This window comes from Myxocyprinus asiaticus, chromosome 4, assembly GCF_019703515.2.
Source record: "Myxocyprinus asiaticus isolate MX2 ecotype Aquarium Trade chromosome 4, UBuf_Myxa_2, whole genome shotgun sequence".
In the NCBI taxonomy this organism is placed as follows: Eukaryota; Metazoa; Chordata; class Actinopteri; order Cypriniformes; family Catostomidae; genus Myxocyprinus; species Myxocyprinus asiaticus.
Window position 1 is genome coordinate 27,930,971 of NC_059347.1, and position 23,155 is coordinate 27,954,125.

Here is a 23,155-nt window from a genome sequence, read left to right on the forward strand (position 1 = left end):
ACTGCCCGGTCCCGATCTTTCAGCTCCCCCGCTCTCACTACCCTTGATGGTGGGGCGGCCAGGGGCTATTCGGAGATTCCCTCGTGGATAAGGTGCTCGCGGTGCACCTATGCCCGCAGAGTACCACCACCTGGCGTGGGCAGCCAAAGTTCCTGTCCAAGTCCTGTAAGTTTACGTTGTCCCTGACAGCCAAAGCCTACAGTGCCACTGGACATGCCGCCTCTGCCTTGCACGCCATGGCTCTCCTGTAAGTCCACCAAGCCAAGGCGCTAAAGGAACTGCACGAGGTTAGTTCTGCCCCAGGATTGATGCAGGAGCTGCGCTCGGCGACCAACCTCGCTCTCCGGGCGACGAAGGTCATGGCACGGTCTCTCGGGCGGGCGATGTCCACCTTGGAGGTCCAGGAGCGCCACCTTTGGCTCAACCTGGTCAAGATGGGATAGGCCGACAAGGCACGGTTCCTTGGTGCTCACATTTCCCAGGTTGGCCTGTTCGGCGACACCGTCGAGGACTTTTCCCAGCAGTTTTCGGCAGTGAAGCAGCAGACGGAGGCTATCCGGCACATCCTGCCCCGGCGCGGCTCAAGATCCCGCACCCCACCTGCTCGCCGCCAAGGGCGTCCCCCTGTGGTGCAAGAACCTGCGAAAGCCTTCGAAGTGCTCCTGAGACGGGCGACCCAGGGATGACGAAACCCACTGCATTGGAGCTGGTAAGCAGACCACTCCATCCCCTGGTGGAGGGCCGGGAGGAGAATCTTTTGTTGCCTTTTCATTTAATTTCGCCGCATGCCCAAGTGGCTGCAGTACCCAAGAGTTCAGCAAAAGAGTGGTTTCCTTGTTCCCTGGGTCACATACCCAGTGTGCACGGCTGTCATCATGACCACCGTCCACCATTCCATTTTGGCAGGTTTGGCATTCCAGCGGTGGTCTCCCCACGCCCAGCCGTGGCACAAATCCGCCCCCGATGTGAGAGTCTCCAAGGGTCATGAGGACAGGCCTCTTCCTCCCCCGTCCCAGGCTGTTCCGGGGGTGGTCACAAGGAGCCAAGTAAGTGCTGCGATGTGCCTGAACTCAGCACAGCCATGACACGGCATGGCACCTCAGGCTCCACCCTACCACGAGGCCCCACCCGCCGGTACATCCAATGAGATTATCCCCTTGGTCCCCCTCACCCTGAGCTTGGACGTGTGGCTTGCGCTTTCCAACCCCTCGTGATGGCTGGTCCGGACCGTCCGACTCGGCTACGCGATTCAGTTCGCCAGGCGTCTGCCCAAGTTCAGCGGCGTCCACTTCACTTCGGTGAAGGGCAAGAACGCCGCTACCTTGCACGCGGAGATCGCTACCCTCCTATGGAAGGATGCGATAGAGCCTGTCCCTCCGGCCAAAATGAATAAGGTGTTTTACAGCCCCTACTTCACTGTACCGAAGAAAGGCGGTGGGTTGCGGCCAATCTTGGACCTGCGAGTACTAAACCGGGCTTTACACAGACTCCCGTTCAAGATGCTGACACAAAAATACATTCTAGCGGGCGTCCGGCATCAAGATTGCTCCGCGGCGGTAGACCTGAAGGACGCGTACTTCCACGTCTCGATTCTACCTCGACACAGACCCTTCCTGCGGTTTGCATTCGAGGGTCGGGCATATCAGTACAAGGTCCTCCCTTTCGGCCTGTCCTTGTCCCCTCGCGTCAACACGAAGGTCGCAGAGGCAGCCCTTGCCCCGTTAAGGGAAGTAGGCATTCGCATCCTCAACTATCTTGACGATTGGCTAATCCTAGCTCACTCTCAGGATGTGTTGTGTTCACACAGGGACCTGGTGCTCTCGCACCTCAGCCGACTAGGGCTTCGGGTCAACTGGGAAAAGAGCAAGCTCCTCCCGGTTCAGAGCATCTCTTTTCTCGGCTTGGAGATGGACTCAGTCTTGTTGACGGCACGCCTCACAAAGGAGCGTGCACAGTCGGTGCTGACCTGTTTGAAGGCGTGCTTGTAGAAACTCCTCCCCCGCAGGGTAGGACCTACCATGGGACTTCTCCACATGACATACTTCCGACAAAGCTCGGCAAGACCATCTGACGTATTGCCACTCAAACCCCCCCCCGGGAGGAGTGTGGTTTCCGCGGTGGCTTCCCCTTGGGAGGGACACCCCCCCGACGTAGTCCTGGTGGCCCCAATCGGTTAATTTCTTTTTTTGGGGGAGAGGAAAAAAAAGAGGATAAGAGGCCATGACTGGGCTAGCCTGTCTCTATCTTTTGGTCGACTTATCCCCAAAGGGCCGTTTGACACTCATAACAGAGTTGGGGGAGGTTACGTGTTGGCCTGGTGCGCTGGCTACGAGGCACACAGTGGTCTGCCCATCACACACCGCCAGTTCACGTAAAACAGTTCAGTCAGTTGTGGCATTTCGTATAGGGACCCCTAGTGTCACTACATCGACACAACGTCGAGTGAGTGACAGATAGGGAACGTCCTGGTTACTTGCATAACCTCCATTCCCTGATGGAGGGAACGAGACGTTGTGTCCCTCCTGCCACAATGCTGATCTACCCGCTGAAATGGCCGGGAGCTTGTCTCGGCTCCTCAGCACAAAACCTGAATGAGTGGTTGCATACCAGCTCCTTTTATACCCATATGTCCGGGGGAGTGGTATGCAAATACCACTCGCCAATTTTCATTGGCCTTTTATCAAAGACCAGAGGTGTTTCGGGCTCCCAAGAGTGACCCCTAGTGTCACTACATCGACACAACGTCTCTTTCCCTCCATCAGGGAACGGAAGTTACGCAAGTAACCAGAATGTTTTTTGACTTCAGAGGATGAACTGATGCCAACTCCAACTGTGAGACATCGGATACTTCATATGCCACTGCCTGAACCTTGGACTTAGGATGGACCCCACCGAACCTCACCGAAATGACCTGCAGGTTGAACTGTGATGCACCTCATTAAGCTCTTTCTGCATCACCTTTGTCTATTGATAGACTACACTCTTGAAATGGAATACATAGACTATCATTTAATTGCCAACAAAAGCCTTCATCTACCAACTAACAAAGGACAATGCATCTATGTAAACTTCTGCAGTTAATCCAGGATGGACTTCAAAGACATAAGTCATGAATCTTAAAGTTCATTGAAAAAAATATTTTATTTTTATTTTTAAAACACTGGACCTTAACGCTTAATTTGCACATTTAAAACCATGACTTGCACTGCACGCAAATAACTAATATTGGCATTATATTCGTGTTGTTTAGCCAGAGGGGAACTGGCCCCCACAGTGAGCCTGGTTTCTCCCAAAGTTATTTTTCTCCATTAACCAACATCTTATGGAGTTTTGTGTTCCTTGGCACAGTTGCCTTTGGCTTGCTTACAGGGGTTCTAAATACAGTTATTATTTAATTATTTCATTTCTATACACATTTTACAATCATATGTAATCAAACTACCCAATGATCACTGTAAGATATTACAGATATTATGCTTTCATTTATTTATTTATTTTTGTTAATACATGATTTCCTGTAAAGCTGCTTTGAAACGATGTGTGTTGTGAAAAGCGCTATACAATTAAAAATGACTTGACTTGACTTAAGTCTGTTTTTCATTTAAACTACCTCAGATGCAAATTTAAAGTTAATCACTAACTGAGATTTAAATCAGAGTTTAAAATGAGCAACAGGATTAAAGTTCTTCTAGATTAACTGTGAAATTTAAATCGGGATCAAAATGATGGTTAAAATGTAACCCTGATTATCGTTAAACAAAGTTTAAAGTTTGGTGCAACAGAATTGTCAGATAAAGCTGGATTTAATCTAAATTTAAGATCAATCCTTGTTGGTGCAACCCACCCATTGTGTTCCAAGAAAGAAAGAAAGTCATGCAGGATAGAACAACATGAGGGTGAGTAAATGACGTCAGAATGTATGAGTAAAACCATCGCTTCGATTACAGCCAAGTGATGTAGTGCAGCTAGACAGCTAAAACTTGTAGCTCACTGTTTTGGAAACTGTTTTTGTGGAACAACAACTAGCAATTCCAATTTGGCTCAGGAGAGGTCTTTCAAACACAGAGGTCTCCCAGGAGCCTGGAACTCATGATTGATTAGTGCAATTAATGACACTAGCAATATAGCCATTTTGGTGCTAGCAACAGGGCAAACTCATTTAAGAAGAAAAAACAGTCTCACATTGCAGAGCCATGAGTTTTATAACTATTTAAAACCATGCCTGGTCTTTAGATCAGGTTGAAAGGTTTACTTAGTTAAAAACATGGCAGGTCTATTGCTCAAGGACAGCAAAATCAATGAGGATTTTCTAAGAGATCCACAGAACATCCTGCCACTCTTTTGCAAATCTATGCTCCATCAGATTATTCATTTGCTATTTGTTGAGTTTGTGAGGCTCAAGTGTTGTCATAACACTTAAGAGTAGCTTTACTTGAACAAGAGCTTGATAGACCGCAACCTTGAAAACACAACAATAACACTACAATAAACAAACAAAACGCTATAGAACAATGTTTGACAAGCTTGGGATTCGCTGTGTAGGCTCTGTCTGTTTCTGTTTGTTTTAACATGTCCTGGGCATGATTCACTTAGATGATGAAGGATTTAGCTCACACAGAGACGATCTGACCATCATGATATTTCAGGTCATGATGAGAACAGACACTGAAGGCTCAAGCCTACTGAAATAGGAGTTTCCACAGTCCAATTTCATATAGCTCCTTGAAGGACACACGTGTATGAAACTTTCTAGTAATGGCTTTTATAACATATACTGTTGTTTTAATCATCTTTTAGGCATGCTATGTATAGTATGCAAAGTAATTAGTGATGTCAATTGAACTCATTAATTTAGTACAATAAAAATATATAAATATTTAAGCGAAGATTTTGACAGTGAACACAAAGCACTTTAATTTAACGTTCGCATAATGGCAAATGTTCTTGGTCATTGTGGTTTCATACACACGAGGACTAAACATGTGTTATTGACACACAGTGACACAGAGGAGAAGATGCCTGCTAACTCTGTTTCTGTGGAGATGACAGAATAAAGAATAATATTTTTAAATACACACAGAATCTCTAAGGTATTCCTTTATAGTATGTGAAATATCGGCTTGTGTGTTTAATCAGAGAGCCTTAAAATAACGTGTGAAAGGGAAGAATTTAGGACAGAAATATTTTACTAGAGCATAATTTAGTATTATATTATATTATATTATATTATATTATATTATATTATATTATTAATTTGTCTGGGTTGGCTGGGTTCCAAAAAAACAACAAAAAACAACAACAGTGTGAATGTAAAATGGACTAAGACTGACTTTGACCAAATAGAAAGACATATGATAAGTATTTGGAAATATTTTGATATTTAAAATATTGCTTTTCATGTAACTCTACCTCTGTACAATTTTTTTAAGCCTGAAAGGAAAACATATCCTTATTTTGTTTTATGAATCCAAGTTAAATATAAAAAAATTACTTGAAGCACACATTCATCTTAAGTATGACATTAAGTCATAAAATTACATTGTTACATCAAGTGTGAAAGCCCTAAAACAGACAATAAATCACCATAATCGTGAAAACTCTCAAACCAGAAACATAATCATCAAATTCACAATTATTTGTTTGAAAATTAATCATCAAACAAATTTAATAAGTCATACATTGAACTGTTTTAAATTTATTTTTATTTGTCAACAATTACAAAATAGCACAAACAGAACACAAGAAATAGAACGCTAAGGCTTTGTTGCTTGAAAAACTATTTACATTTATGCCTTTCATCCACAGTGTTTTCCGCCACCAAAATCAGAGATTTACGAAAATGCTCTTTTCTACCATTTACTTTTTAAAATTATGGTATAAGGAAACGAAAAAAAAGTTTTCAACTAACAACTCGGACACAGCATAAGTGTACCTCAGACAGATTCACAAACTGGATTGCAAAATGATATGGAAATAAAACAAGCAGTATATTGAATTCTTAAGCCACTTTTTGTAATGTGTATTTAATTCTTTACTTGTCTTCCACAATAATGTAATGTTCCTCAACAAATATTTACATGTGATTAAATGAATTCAATTACATCTTTTTAATATCAGTTCAATTCATCAAACAACATACTGTATTGAATTTAATAAAAATATTTTTTGTTTTGTCTGACAATTGTTTATCAGTGGAAAAAAAAAAACACATTTTCAAATTGAGAGGAAATGGATACCACTCACACACCACCTCACAGAAGGTTCTTGCTGAACTCATAAATGATCTGTACTGTCCATTGACTTTAATAATATCAGGAGAACTGAATGGTATAGAGAGAAAAGTAAGGACAAGTAGAGTCAGGCTGGCTCAGGAGATGGGAGAGAGATGGCAGCAGGCCAATATCCGCTGTTCAGTGAAATTGATCTCAGAAGGGGGAGCTGGGTTCAGAATAATTGAATTAGGACTAACAGAAGCGCTGACCAAAACCTTCAGACACAGGTGATACTACAAGGTCATGTGATACAGGCTAGGAACAATCACAATCACAACTGGTGAAAAATATCACAGAGGAGAAATGACAATGTTAGATGATTTCTAAAAGTTACCCTGATTGCAGTGATCTCCGGTTATTATGTTTATCATTGAGTTACCCACATTATATAATCAGCAGTACTAATGAGTCCTGCTTTAATTTTAACAAAAGTACTGTCATTTGCAGTCTTTGTATGGCAAAATATAAAAATCATAGAAGCTCAACAATTGGAAAAAATCACCTACACTACCGGTCAAAGTTTTGAAGCACTTGACTGAAATGTTTCTCATGATCTTAAAAATCTTTTGATCTGAAGGTGTATGCTTAAATGTTTGAAATTAGTTTTGTAGACAAAAATATAATTGTGCCACCATATTAATTTATTTAATTTTAAAACTAAAATGTAATTAAACATTTTTTTTTTCTTGGACCAAATAATAAAGAAAAGCAGCCAATAAGTGCCCAATATAGATGGGAACTCCTTCAATACTGTTTAAAAAGCATCCCAGTGTGATACCTCAAGAAGTTGGTTGAGAAAATGTCAAGAGTACATGTCTGCAAATTGTAGGCAAAGAGTGACTACTTTGAAGATGCTAAAATATAACACAGTTTTTATTTATTTTGGATTTTGTTTAGTCACAACATAATTCCCATAGTTCCATTTATGTTATTCCATAGTTTTGATGACATTACTATTATTCTAAAATGTGAAAAAAATTATAATAAAGAATGAGTAAGTGTTTCAAAACTTTTGACCGGTAGTGTATGTGCAAAACACACCATTAATAAAAAGACCACTGGTGGATGGCTGTGGGCTAGTGGCAAAAATCTTTGGTACTTGCACAGTAAACATTACCCTAGCATATGGTTCCTAGTGTTCTAAGAATGTTCTTTTTAGATTCTATTTTTATAACTATGAAATAACATTCTTAGACAATTACAGGGAGTTTTTTTGTGTGACAACCTAAAAATAACTTTTACAGAACGTTCTTTGATGGTTATTTTTTAGGTTTTATTTGTATAACCACAAATGAAATTTCCCAGAACATTCTAGGAACCCAAAACTGTTAGCTGTGTACAGACTTGTGTTATTTCCTTAAAAGAGAAACTAAATGTGGCAACACTTTACATTAAGGTTCTATGCATTAACATTTAAATATAAGGTATTATGCAGGGACTGAAAACAAAATGTTTTTCTTTGCGGTTCATTCGGGCATGCCTCTGCTTCCTTTCCAAATGGTAACTGGTTAGAATGTAATAAAAGAATGGTTAATAATGGTCTTATTAAAATGACAGTACTCTGTACTATAGTTGGGTGGAATACAAACTGAAGTGTTGCCAGATCACCCAAGAGCTACAAGCAACTTGGTCTGGAAAAACAAGCCCAAAATAAGCCACTTGCCTCACCAAAATAAGCGAAAAAAGCAATTACATTTTTTCCTGTTCTGTGGATTTATCAGCTTAGAAATCATAACAAACAGTTAATTCTGGAGCGTGCTGAGTGACTCCAGCCAGGTCTCCTAAGCAACCAAATTGGCCCGGTTGCTAGAGAGGGTAGAGTCACATGGGGTGACATCCTCGTGGTCGCTATAATGTGGTTTGTTCTCGGTGGGGCGCATGGTGAGTTGTGCGTGGTTGCCGTGGTGGATGGCGTGAAGCCTCCACACGCGCTATGTCTCCGTGGCAACGCGCTCAACAAGCCATGTGATAAGATGCACGGGTTGACGGTCACACCAACTGGGCAACTGGGATTCATCCTCTGCCACCCAGACTGAGGCGAATCACTACGCAACCACAAGGACTTAAAAAGCACATTGGGAATTGGACATTCCAAATTGGGAGAAAAAACAAAAAACAAAAAACAAAAAAAAAAACAAACAAACAGTTAATTCATGTATCATTTTAATTACAGATCTGCTTCTCAGTCAGCACACGGCAGCATCAAATATTTATTAATGCATCATATCTAACAATAATTCGGTGAAGACTTGGAAACAACTGAGAAATACACGTTTTACCTCTAATAATGTTTTCCTTGTATCTAGATTAGCCATGCATGTACAGTCTATGTAGTAATTATATATAGTTGTTAAAAAGGTCTTCATTCACATAATGCGACATCCACAATGGGCAATTAGGTAAAAAAAAAATAAAAGAATTTGTGTGATGCTGTGGTTTCCTTCAGGATCAAATCACTTTTTTTTCGGCCAAAACAAAAGTGGTGTAATTCCCAAAATTTTCGGTGATAAACCTTTTAGTATTCGGTTTCATAAAAAAATAAAATAAATAAAAAATAAAATAAACATATTGTAACAAATTTAACAGGTTATAACTGGTTACCAGCATTTAAAAATAACGTTTTCTCCCCTGAACAATAGAAAATGACTTTGTTCCAGTTTTCGGTTACGTTCTTAAAAAAATATTGTTCATTTTCGGTTTTGGTTTTAGTTCCTTGAACAGTTTTTAGTCCCTGGTAATATGAACTAACACAGTACAAATTTTTTTTTTTTTTTACAGAATTTATTAATCTTGGTTAAAATGTTAATTTGTAATTATATAGTATATTATTGTTCATTTTAAGTTCATGTGATTTCATGAGCTTTTAATGTTAGAAATGTGTTAGTACATGCAGATATTAACATTAGCCAAGATTAATGAATGCTGTAAAATATTGTTCATTGTTAACTCTGTAAACTTACCATGTTAACTTATGTTAACTAATGTTAACCTCTAAACTGCAAGTTTCTTGTGGAGGAAAATTGTATGCATGTTGTGACTCTCATGCTTTGAGGACTTGGAGATATTTACCTGCTGAGCAGGAGTTATGAGTCTAAGTGCTATTTTCATGCTGATATTATGCTGTTTGTTTTTAAATAATCAAATATTACTTACTTTAAGGAAAATTAAAAAAAAACACAAAATTATATTTTAGTATGATTATTTAAGTGTTTTATTCACTACACAATACACATTAATGTTTGTATTTTACAACACATATCAATTTAAGAGGTGAAACATGTGAAATGGCTGATATGAGTTAAATTATAGACACTACATTTGTATATTACAATCTACAGCCTCAGTGGACAAAGCAAGTGAACCGCAATACTACAATAGTAAGTGTATGCACTGCACAAAATAAGACTGTAATATAAAAATGCAAAAAAAGGACATAATAATCATGAAAATTATTTGATTGAACATAAAAAATAATAAAATAAAAAAATGCAGAAATATGTAATATAACAAATAAAATAATTGTCAGGAAACTGCCATCTTTGGATCTGGTTTGTTGTAGTTTTTGGCAGGATTCTGACAGTCTCCTTTGTTTACTGTTTGTTCCTTGAGTTTTGTGTTGTTTCTATACTTTGTGTTTTAGCTCATGGCCATGTGCATTGTCATGTCATGTCTTGTGATTGTTTTGTCTATGACATTTTCTGCACATGGCCTTGTGTGTGTTATCCATGTGTGTTCTTTCTCCGCCTCCTTGTTCCCACACACCTCCTCCTTGTTTAGTCCTCGTTATGCTTATTAGTCTCATCTGTTCCTCATGTGGTTGTTCCCTTTATATTGTGCTTCCTTCTCTCATGTGGTTGTCAGTTCATCGTTGTTCATGGTTCTAGTCAGCTGGTTTGTTCTAGTCTGTTGCCCTGTTTTGTTGAGTCTGTTACTCTGTTTATTTTGTTTTCTGTCAGTTATCTCCCTCATGAGTGTTTTTGTTTTAGCTCTTGTTCAAAGTTGGTCATGCTCTTGTATATCTCTTTTTCTCCCTCATGAGTTTTCTGTTTGCATTTTTGGTTATTTTCATTAAAGCTCATTAAATTGCCTTCCTGTGTCTGGGTCCTCCTACAAACTCCTGATAATAACTTTTACATTTTTTATTTGGAAGTGAAGTTATAATAGAGAGATGGTTACACACTAAACAAATTAATATGCATTACTATGCTAGGAGATCTGGGCAGGGTTGCACCACCTGTGCGTAAGTTCTCACGTAAGTTGGGATGTAAAGTTCACACTAACGGCTTGGTAATTTACTAGTTAGTTTGTAACTAAGTCAGTGCTCAATTTGGTTGTACCACCTGTTATTAAGACAAGACTTAACTAGTAGGTCGTAAGCTCTCTGTAAAGTAATGCGTAGTCGCGTAATATGACGTTTACCTGTATTTATCCAATAAGCAGCCTTCAAATTTGTACGCAAGTGTATTTGATCTTGTTATGGTTGATGTTCAAACCTTGTTTGTTCCCGTAACTGTCAGCTGTAATAAATTATATCCCCATTAAAATACAATATGTAATAAAAGTAGATTTGGTAAATAGCATATTTGCCTTGTGTAAATAACAATATATAGGAACTGTATCTAAAATAAATAAGGGGTGATAAATAAATACTAATACAACAGGCTGGAAAAATAGACATTTATTCATTTTAATATCTTATATATTTCATATATGTTGAAACTTTACACCGGGCGATGCATCCTGAAAACCACACCATTAGATCGGTTTCATGCTGAACAGCTGTTTAAAAGTATGTTTTTTTTTTCTCTCTCGTAAATGTAAACGAGTGTAAATGCCAACACAATATATGTCAAAAGGATTGATGCCTGTCAGCCAAAACATGAGCTCACTGATGTCATTAAATGAGTCTGCTTTTTTATTCCATCCGTTACTCCTGGTCGGAGTCTACCGTAAATATTTAGTTTATACGTAGGGTTATGTCATACCTAAGTTTAATGGTGCAATGCTCAAATATTTAGTAGTGCGTAAATTGTGACTTAGTGCCCATTTAATTTTAACTTACATACAGCTGGTGCAACCGGCCCCAGTACATTATAAACAACTTGAGATGAGCATACGTTCATGGGGAACTACCTTGTACCTATTGTGGCTTTTAGATCTTTTTAAAATCAAAGGAAAACATGGTAAGTGTCTACACAGTGATTTATTGCTCCAAAAAATACTTTACTAGCTTACACTTGCTTGCAACGTTTAGACCATTAGGGCTTCGTTAGGAAATTTAATTTGGCCAAAGAATTTAAGGGGGTTACATTAAATTAGAAAACATACATTTTAACATTAGACATTAAGTTTAGATTTTAAATTCACTATTGTTTTATATAGAATTGTTCTTTAGTCTATATAGTATTTAACACAATTACATCAGAAGTAGCTGTAATTAAATTACTGAAAAATTAAAAGCAATCCCTTACTTTTTTCAATGAAAAAGTAATTTAATTACAGTAATTAATTACTTAGTAATACATTACACCCAACACTGTTTGTGCCTGACAAAAAACAGGGGCACACGCACTTTGGGAATCTCAAAACTGCAGCAATGTTATAAAATACTCAGATGTCATGAATATTAGTCAGCAGTAACTGAAAAACGAAACTTTGCGTTCGGTACACATGACTACTGTTCGATTCATTAAAGCATGACAACCATATCAGCTTTAACAACCATGCCAGAAAACATATCCAAGCAAAATAGCAGGTAAACAACTTTGCCAAACAGTTCAAAACTGTTAAAAATCCATTAGGAGGCCTGGGTAGCTCAGCGAGTATTGACGCTGACTACCACCCCTGGAGTCGCGAGTTCGAATCCGGGGTGTGCTGAGTGACTCCAGCCAGTTCTCCTAAGCAAACAAATTGGCCCGGTTGCTAGGGAGGGTAGAGTCACATGGGGTAACCTCATCGTGGTCGCGATTAGGGGTTCTCGCTCTCAATAGGGCGCGTGGTAATTTGTGTGTGGATCGCGGAGAGTAGCATGAGCCTCCACATGCTGTGAGTCTCTGCGGTGTCATGCACAGTGAGCCACGTGATAAGATGCGTGGATTGACTATCTCAGAAGCGGAGGCAACTGAGACTTGTCCTCTGACACCCGGATTGAGGTGAGTAACTGCTCCACCACGAGGACCTTCTAAGTAGTGGGAATTGGGCATTACAAATTGAGAAAAAAGGGTATAAACAAAAGAATGATTTCACGCCACTCCTTAACAGCTGTTACACTTGCTTCCTGCTTCCCCGACACTCACGCGAGTCGAAACACAGCCAGGCCTTCTTTCTGAGTTTACAGACATGATGTAAACATGCAAGGACAAATGATGTTTGCCTGCTATTTCAAACCAAATCTGTCCCGACAGCTCTAAATAAAAATCATTATTGAAGGGGGAGTCACGTGATGCTATGCGAGGATCGGACGTGTGAATGGCGAGCTCTGTGGACTTTGCTATTTTTAATACTTTTAATGACATAAACCAGTGAGATTCGATACACTCTGTTCCATAACTGTTCTAGGAGGACAATATGTGAAATAATTCAAAATCCTCAGGCTCTGGTGACATTAAAAGACACTTACGTGCTCAAGCTGATACCCCTGAGCAGGCCGCGGGCCCGGGAGTCGATTTGGTCGGAGAGATGCAGGATATGCGGCGAGAGATGTTGAACATGTCGGCAATGCTGATGAAGTTCGTTGCTGACTTGGAGGATCTTGCTGTGATACGTCAATCGATCACTGCCATGGAGGCGAAATTCACTGATATGGTTACAAGAGTGGGGGATGTAGAGAAATGGATTAATTATCTGGAGTCATCGGAGTGGGAATTATCTGCTAATCCGCTAGCAACCAAGGTGGATTTGGAGCGTGTCTGGGAGAAGTTGGAGGACATGGAAAACTGTAGCCGGTGGAATAACATCCGTATCGTCGGAATTCCTGAGGGTGAAGAAGGACAGGATATGGTGAAATTCCTAGATGGGCTCTTTCCGAGTCTGCTCGATATAGCAGGCCATAGCTGTAAATAGAGTGAGCTCACAGGATTCTGGTTCGGTGATCCATGGAAGGAGACAGGCTCCAATCAATTCTGGCCAAATTTCTGAGATCATCCGATAAAGATCTTGTGTTACGTGAGGCAAGGAGTAAAGGAAGGCTTTCTTGGAAGAACCACAGCATTTTCTTGTTCTCAGACTTTGCAAACACGAAAAGATGGAAACATGATTGATTTTACAATCAAAAGAAACTTTTACATCAACGGAAGGTCACTTTTGCACTGATATTCCCGGCCAAATTGAGAGTAGATGCTAAGGATGCCGTAAAACATTCACATGCCCACAGCAAGCGATGTCCAATGGAGTGAGTATGTCACCTTGTGGTACTCATGTTGCAGCCGAGTGGACCGGCTCACTGAACATTTGCTTGGCTGTTTGAAGATTCTGTGCGCTCTTTTTGTGCTGGTTTCGGGAGCTTCGGTTTTGTGGATGAATCTACATGCTCTTTGTGTTTATTCTGCCTTTTGGCTGGAGTTTGTTTTATAGATGATATTTTGCTGTGTAATTCTGTCTCACAAAATTTGTATAGAAACACCGGACTTAAGCAATCTGACAGCAAAGTTGTCATGGGGGTTCTCGTAGGCGTGCATGGACTGTTTGAGTTTGGAGGGATGGACGCCAGTTGGCGCTGTCATGCGCGGGGTTAATGCGCACATCTTTTTTCTGTTTGTTTGGTTCTGGGGAATGTTCAGGGTTTGACTGTTGCACTAATGTTGGAATGTGGTCTTTATAATCCTGTTTTTGACACACAATCTATTTTTTATTACATGTCAAAATGTCAAATGTTAATATGAGTGGATTGTCTTTCTCCACGTGGAATGTCAACGGGTTGGGGCACCCCAAAAGAAGAAGGAAGGTTATTTATCTTCTGAAGCGTAAGAAATATAATATAGTGTTTCTTCAAGAAATGCACCTGTGACGAGGAGGAGGGCAGGACCAGGCCATGACTACGCACACCCAGCCCCCAATAGGGGTAATCAGCCGAGGAGAGGGATAAGTGCAGCAGGATGTGGCAGTTTGAGAGAGAGAGAGCCACACGCAACTGCCGTGTGTGCATTTGTGTTGTGTGTCTTTTTGTTTAAATTAAATATTACTTTGACTGTTCGTCCAGTTCCTGCCTCCTCCTTTCCTATTTTAACCTTGTTACATTAGTGCCGAAGCCCGGGAAGGAGGAGAGATGTGCTGGAGTCCTCACCACTGCCATCCACCCAAAGGAGCAGCCACGGCCGTCAGCCGGGGGACAGAGGAGTCGCTGCTGGCCGCCTGGACGTGGAGGAATGGCCGCCGTCCACGAGGGGAGGAGGGGCTCGCTGCCAGCCACCTGGAGCAGTGAAGCTGCTGCCAGGGGTGGAGTGGCTCCCTACCGGCCACCAAAACGTAGAGGGCCGTTCCATCCGCCACAGGGTTGGAGGACTTGCTCTGGTCCGCCCGGGGAGGAATGGCTGTCGTCAGGCAGAGGGTGGAGGAATGATCGTGGACCAGGCGATGGCGTGTCTGGGAACCAGCGAGCAAGTTTTTTTCTCTCTTTCCTCTCTCTCTCTCACTGTCGCACCGCCTTGCCCTTTCCCTCTCCTCTTTTTGTGTTTTAGTTTTTCCCTCCCCTTGTCCCCCTTCCCAGCTCTAGAGAGGTGGGGAAAAGCCTTTCCCTGCAGGAAGCTGAAAAATTTGGAAAGATATGGGGTGGGCATTTGTTTTACAGTGCTGTCTCGAGTAAGAGCAGGGGAATCATTACACTGATAAGTAAACATCTACAATTCAAATGTCTCAAACAGAGAAAAGATAAATTAGGAACCTTATTACAGCACCTTTCCCCGCAGGAAGCTGAAAATTTGGAAAGATATGGGGTGGGCATTTTTTTTTTACAGTGCTGTCTCGAGTAAGAGCAGGGGAGTCATTACACAATGATAAGTAAACATCTACAATTCAAATGTCTCAAACAGAGAAGAGATAAATTAGGAAGAGTCATTATTGTTTTAGCTGAAATTCAGGGACAAAGTCTTATTTTGGCAAATATTTATGCACCTAACATTGATGATTTTTTATAGATCTTGAAGGGATTTTGCAAGCCGCTGGTACCCCTCATGGTATAATATTGGGAGGAGATTTTAATCTTTTGATGGACTTAGTCCTTGATCATAGTGAAGCAAAAGTGTGCAAGCCCCCTTGAGCAACAGTGATGCTTCACAGGATGTGTAAAAATCTTGGTCTTACAGATATTTGGAGACTTTTGAACCCATCTGGTAGGGACTATACATTTTTTTCTTCAGTCCATAAGATTTACTCTAGAATGGATTATTTTTTTTATATCTAAGTCTCCCATTTTATCTGTTGTTGATTGCTCAATTGGAAACATTTTAGTCTCAGATCATGCCCTGGTGTATTTAGAGGTGTTGCCACATTCAGAGAAAAAGAAATCATATAGTTGGCTCTTTAATGTATCCCTTTTGCAAAATCCTGAATTCCAACAAATGCTAAAGGCTGAAATCGATGTCTATATGGAGACCAACTGGTCCTCAGTATCCTCTGTGGTTGTGGCTTGGGAGGCACTTAAGGCGGTTCTTAGGGGTTGGATCATATAGTATGCCTCATTCACCAAAAAATCCAAAACACGAGAACTCGTGGAATTGGAACGGAATATTAAAAGTGCCGAGGCAGAGCTGAAGCACCGAATGTTGTCTAATGGTCTCAGAGAATTGACCCGATTGAAATACAGATATAATAATATTTTGTCACGGAAGGTAGAGTTTTGGCTATTCAGGGCGAGACAGTCATACTTTGAGTCGGGGGACAAAGCAGGGAAGCTTCTGGCTAGATATATAAATCAGAGAGAGTCTTTTTCTACCATTCCCTGATGGTGAAATATTTACCTCGGCCATTGATATTAATAATGCTTTTAAAGAATTCTATCTTGATCTCTATAGTTCCACATCTTCGTCTACTGATGAAGATATTAGAAACTTTGTGGAACCATTAGAACCTCCTAAACTGATGACTGAGCAAAAAAATGATCTTAATTCTGAGATAAACTTGGAGGAGCTTGGCAAAGTAATTAAGGCCTTGCCCAAAAGCAAGGTTCTGGGGCCAGATGGCTTTGCTGCTGAATTTTTTAGATCTTATGCTACAGAACTGGCTCCACTTTTGCTATAAATTTAGACAGAATCATTAAAGAATGGAAAGCTTCCGCCAACCATGACACAAGCCCGGATCAGTCTGATTCTTAAAAAGGACAAAGATCCAAGCGAGTGTAAAAGTTACTGTCCAATTTCCCAGATCCAGCTAGACGTTAAAATATTGTCAAACATTTTGGTTAACCGATTAAGTCAAGTTATGACATCTTTTATACATATAGATCAGGTGGGGTTTATTCGGGACCGTAGCTCTTCTGATAACTTTAGGCGTTTCATCAATATTATGTGGTCAGTAGCGAATGATCAATCTCCGGTCGCTGCCATCTCACTTGATGCCGAAAAGGCATTTGATATGGTAGAATGGGATTATCTTTTTAAGGTTTTGGAAATATATGGGTTCGGGAATACTTTAATTGGATGGATTAAGTTACTTTATAGACACCCGGTAGTGGTGATACAAACAAATGGATTCATTTCAGATTATTTTACTCTGGATAGGGGCACCCGGCAGGGTTGCCCTCTTTCCCCATTATTGTTCTGTCTTGTCCTGGAACCATTAGCAGCCGCAATAAGAAAGGAGGATGATTTTCCAGGGGTGGTGGCAGAGGTATGGAGCATAAGCTTTTGCTTTACGCAGATGATATTTTATTATTCGTCTCCAACCCTACTAGATCAATGCTTTGCCTCCACAGAATTATTAATTCCTTTTCTAAGTTATCAGGATACAGAGTTAGTTGGTCTAAATCCGAAGCTTTGGCTCTGACAGCGTACTGCCCAGTAACGGCTTTTAAGCCGGGTGCCTTCCAGTGGCACATACAGGGCATTAAGTATCTGGGCATTTTATTCCTAGCAAATTTGTGTGATTTAGTGAGAATTAATTTAGACCCTTTAATAAATAGGTTTATGAGCGATGTGGGCAGGTGGACTTCATTACATTTATCTATGATTGGGAAGGTTAATGTTATTAAAATGAATTGTATTCCAAAATTCAACTACTTGCTACAATCTCTCCCTGTAGATGTCCCCCTCTCTTATTTCAAACAATTTGATAGCATAGCGAAGTCCTTCATTTGGAATGGTAAACGTCCCAGATTAAATTTCAGTAAATTACATATACCGATTGACAAAGGCGGGCTAGGCCTTCCCAAGATTTTGTTTTATTATTATGCATTCGGTCTCAGACATTTGGCTTACTGGTCGCTTCCACCTAAGAGAGCCCCTCCCTGGTTTTGTATTGAACATGAAGTTCTTGCCCCTATTTCGCCATTGCAAAACCTTTCTATCAAACTAACTGGAGAAGTTAAGTTACACCCCGTTATCTCACATTTGCACACGGTATGGACAAAAGTATCCAGCGTGTTTAATTCAGACATTTATTTAAATGTTGCTTCGAGCATATGGCTGATTCCAAAATTATATATTAATAAGTCCCCTTTCTGCTGGACAGAGTGGATTGTGAGGGAGGTTAATACGCTCGGTGACTTATCTGAGAGTGGAGTGTTGGATCCTTTGAAAATATGGTTCAACATTTTGGGATCCCCAGGTCTCAATTCTTTTGGTATTTAAAGCTGCACCACCTGCTTTGTACTATTTTTGGGAGTAGCATACACCTCCCTAAAGCGGCAGATACTCTGGAAGTGGTGATTGCTGCTTTTGGAAAAGGCCATGAGGCATCAGTGTATTACTCCCTGCTAATTCAGAGTCTGGGGGTTGGAGCTTCAACATCTCTCAAGAGATTATGGGAGAAAGATTTAAACTTGGTATTGGAGGAGGGAGTGTGGGCTAGGATTCTAAAAAAATATCAAGTCTACATCTAGAGATGCAAGGGTGCACCTTATGCAATTTAAGATTTTACATCGATTCTACTGGACCCCCTCTAGATTGTACAGGCTTGGTCTTAAAGACAAACCCACCTGCTGGCAATGCCAATCAGAAGATGGGGACACAACCCATGTTTTTTGGTGGTGTGTTAAGATCCAAGATTTTTGGTTGAGGGTTCATATGTGTAACGTATTGGACACTTGGATTTTATTTTGCCCCAGGCTCTGTATTTTAGGTGATGGGGTGGTCATTAATATAGGGGATAAATACATTAAAAAAATTGGGTCCTAGCCAGTGTTATGATCACCAGGCAGGTCATCCTTAGGGAATGGAAGCTGTTTGGAGTGCCATCATTTCAGGAGGGGTGCATAGAGGTGGGCAGGGTGGTGGCATTCAAAGAAATGTCATATAGAAGGCAGGGAAACTTGGAGTTATTTAATAAAAAATGGGGCAGCTATTTGGCATTTTTGGAAGGCTCTCGGGGAGGGGAAGTGGAGAGAGATTTAAATATGTGTAGTTTTAAATATGTGTGATTTTTTAAATTTTTTTATTCTCAAGTTGGACCACAAGGATATTTGTTGAGGGTCAGGGTGGGATTGGGGATTGGGAGGGCGAAAGGGAATAATGGGGGTTAAAAGCTGATTCGGTGTATATATGTTTGCTTTTCTGTTTCATGTGTCTGAATCAATAAAAGTGTTAATCAGAAGAAAATATAGGCCTACCATAATGAATCAGGGTAAGACTAGGACAAGGTTTTAAACATGGATTTTTTATGTACTCAATAATTCACTTTTGTTACTTGTAACAAATTAAATCTTACATAGTGCAACTTTAACTTATACAACATTACTGTAAGATTTTATGAGGCAACTTTCAGCAGACTTGGAATTTGCAATTAATTGCATTAACACCAGAAAAAATGGCAATATTCATTGTAATAAAAAAGACTTGGCCAAAAGGTCTCCTCTATAAATGCGACAAATTATTTGAAGTAACAAAATGGACAATCAGCCTTGAATGTGACAGAACAGCACTGCAATAACTCCTTACAAGACAGGTTTTTCCTTCTTCCACTCCTCACTCACACCGATAATGCGCACCGCAGGTAGACCATCTCATCATAGCCAATTCTTTCCCCTGTGAGTGCTTTATCTAAGCTGGTCTGAGACTGTTCAGCCTCATTGAACATCAATGGCCCTACTCTTCATACCCTCTTACCAAGCCATCAGCCAACATCCCTTGGCACCATGGCTATAACAAAGGCTGGGATTCTGCTGCACCACAGGATGTGAAGGGAAAATGGGTATAACAGACGAACAGAAAAACTTCAGAATGAGAGAAAAAGTTAGATTTGATTTGATTGTGTATGTGTTTTTATTAACTGTACCATTACTGCTGATAAAAAAAATTCAACTGGGCTACTGACATTTTAAGGTGTTTGAGGTGTTTTCTTTTTAATAGCAAAGTTAAACTGTGTTAATTTTTACACAAAGTTTGTGAAATAATAACAATGTTGTGTGATTAATTGCTTTAATACCCTCAACTTTCAATCCAGTCAGTCCAGGTCATATTAATATATTATACAACAGTTAGTTCTGGTCCTCTAATCTGATTGGACAAGTGGTGTTCCAAGAGATTATTATTGATAATTATATATGAACTATTGTTATTTCGTTTAACAGTAATGGACACTTAATTTTTTGTATCATTCTTTGTTTGTGGTGTTCCAAACAGGCTGTTAGTTTGTGCGTTACTCTGCGACACATAACAGTTGATCCTGCTTTGGCTTTTTTTTGGAAGTATTTTTTGTTGATGAGACAAAATAGATAAAATAACTGGCCACACTGTGCCTAAATCGTAAGTTTCTCAATAGTAGCTTCTTGTTCTAAGAATGTTGTATAAAAGCAATATCACACTTTCAATCATGCTGTTGTTACTGAATATCAGTTTGGCTCTGATTACATGCAATTACCAACATTCAGTACAACAACACGCTAATTTGTGTAATATTGCTTAATTATAATCACAAGCTGTGTAGTTTAGGAACATAACATACAGATTCAAGCAGAAAGAAAGTAACTTGGATTCAAAGTAGGCCTGTATTCGATTAAAAGCAGATCTGTTATGGTGAGCATACAACTTCCTAATACTGCAATAACATGGTCCATGTGACTGAATGAGTTCCCCATCTATTTCACACTTTGCGAGCAGCCCAATAGCCATATTTATCACACCCAACTCAAAACATAGAAAAGTAAGGAATTAATCAGCACTTCATTGTAACATCAGGCAGAATAAAGGCGGAGGCTCTATTCCATGACAGGGTCCTCATCTGAACCTACTGAGGCTCTAATTTGTCACCGAGATTCAAGACAAAACCTGCCTCTCCAAACACACTTTCATTTCCATGTGAACACCATGTGAAAACCTGCCTTGGTAAGAAAAAAATCCCTTCTAACATTCCAGGCAGCATTAATATGCACAAATGCAATTCATCCCAATGCTATCACTTGCTGAATCCAAACAATGACTAGGAGACATATGCCTGTAACATTTGTACTGATAAATCCTAATTAAGAATTAATGAAGCCCAGATCAAATCATCAAGCTGTTGCACGGCAGACACTGTATTTCCTCCAGTGTCTGCTGTGATTGTTCCAACCAAAGGCAGTGCTGGCCACCATTGAAGCCACCACAGAGAATATATTAACATGCAGTAAAGTGCCCCCAAGCACTTAGGCTGGAAAATGTGGTACCTGGTGGACCCATTCATAGAATGTGATTTATTTTGGAAAGACAAAATATCTCAAGGCTTTACCTTGAGATAAGTTTCATCAAAATGCACCATGGCAAATGTCACATCAGAACCCAGAATATCAATTGTTTTAGGGGTCCATTATAATAGGGATTCTTGCCCTTAAACTCCCTCATTAACAGATGCTGGTAATATAATATAAAATTATGCATATGTATATGCAGGGTTGGGGAGTAACGGAATACATGTAACGGGAATACGTATTTAAAATACAAAATATAAGTAACTGTATTCCACTACAGTTACAATTTAAATAATTGGTAATTAGAATACCGTTACATTTAGAAAGTATTTTGATTAATGAAGAGATTACTTTGCATTTTATTGTCATTTGTTTCAATTAATATTTAGTCCTTTCAGATGGAAAACATTTATACATATAAATGATGTGATCCATAGTGCATTTGAACAGCGGTGAAACACTTTCTTATGATGTGTTACATTCATAAGAGCGGATAGAGAAGTAAGTTTGAAGTAAGTTTGAGTAATCTAACAAAATACGTTACAAATTACATTTTACAGCATGTATTCTGTAATCTGTAGTGGAATACATTTCAAAAGTAACCCTCCCAACCCTGTATATATGCAGAGCAAAAGGCTTTGCAAAGCCCTAGACATTGACTGTGAATCAGAAAGAAAGAGAGGAGGACACAGAGTGATTGAAGTCCAAGTGATCAGGCAGTTTAGTCCCATTTATGTCAGTATTATTTGAGGCTCACTCAGTTAAATCTGTGTGACATGCTTGGAATTACAACAAGCACAATGTGAAAATAATTCTTCATATTCCTAAAGGTGAAGCATGACATTTTTTTTTTAATGTTGAAATGCTTTTTTCTAGGCTGATTTGCCCCAAAATTGTAAACAATGTGGCTCTTTGGGGTGAAACAAAACAACTAAAGAGTCTTTGGGAATATAATAATTATTCTTGCCATTCTGTTTAGTGGTTCAAAGATTACACACTTTTTTAAATTTTTACAACAATTTAAATTTTAAACACTTACCTTTAACCTGAACGCCAATACGAAAGTAGACGTCTGCGCTACTTAGGTAACGCTCCACCAAAATATAGTACCACTTTTCCCAGGATGGTAGTGGAACCTCCAGTTCACAGGGGATGTTCTCTCTGCAATCCACAGCACTGGAGTTATGCACTGGTGGGGCCCTTGACCGGATCTTCAGTAGAACTGGACAGCTCTCCACACTTTTGTTTTTTGTATTGCAGTCCACCAGCTGTACCTTCACCCGAGAGATGTAGTTTGGGATGAACACTCTGCAAGGTACAAGGGAGAGAAATTAAAAAAAAAAGAATTTGTCTGAAAGCAGGCACTGCCTGTGGTGGAATTCATTCAGGGTTTCATGTGAAGTGAGCACTCTGTGGACATTTGACCACCTCTTTAATAATGATTCCTAATTAGTGGCTTTGAATAAACTCGTTCACTTACTGAATAAATGTACATTTAGTAAATGCTAATATAAAGGCAATCAGCCATTTAAAGACAAGTAACCTATAATACACCTGAAAGCACCTTAAAATGGAGTCAAATGAAGTCTAATACAGAACATATTCTCATATTCTGTTTAACTGGTTTAAAAGAAAAAGCACACAATGTCCCTGCCTAAAGTGTGTGATTATGAGTTACAGAGAATGTACTGAGAATGAGTAAATGTATTTAATATTAGTAGGCTTATTGAAATGCCAAGGAACTATTTGAACTGAAATGTGTTTTTTTACACTCAGGAGAACTTTAAACAGCACATTTAATAATTATATAAAGAAATATACAGAATGTAATGCAATAGCATGATATGGCCATGTCTTAATTTTCTTCATTAAAAAAATAAATAAATAAAATGAAAAGAGCTAACGTGAGTTGCCCTTTTTTGCACTGAGATGGAAAACATAAACAACAAATTTATATTAAATCATTCAGAGGTGCATTTTTGGCCGTGACACAATTGTATTTGTTTCGTCTTTTGTTCTGGTTTTATTATTAACAATATGAATAAAACATTGCATGCCCAATCAAACAGAA

At 39.7% G+C, this 23,155-nt stretch overlaps 1 protein-coding gene across 1 annotated transcript in view; it reads right to left on the reverse strand.

Moving 5' to 3' along the window:
* tmem8b (transmembrane protein 8B) overlaps positions 1–23,155 on the reverse strand; it is a 202,086-nt gene that overhangs the window by 77,665 nt on the left and 101,266 nt on the right. The window contains exon 5 of the mRNA XM_051696663.1: positions 22,124–22,392. Within this exon, the coding sequence (XP_051552623.1) occupies positions 22,124–22,392 (269 nt within the window). The remainder of the gene's footprint in view (positions 1–22,123; positions 22,393–23,155) is intronic.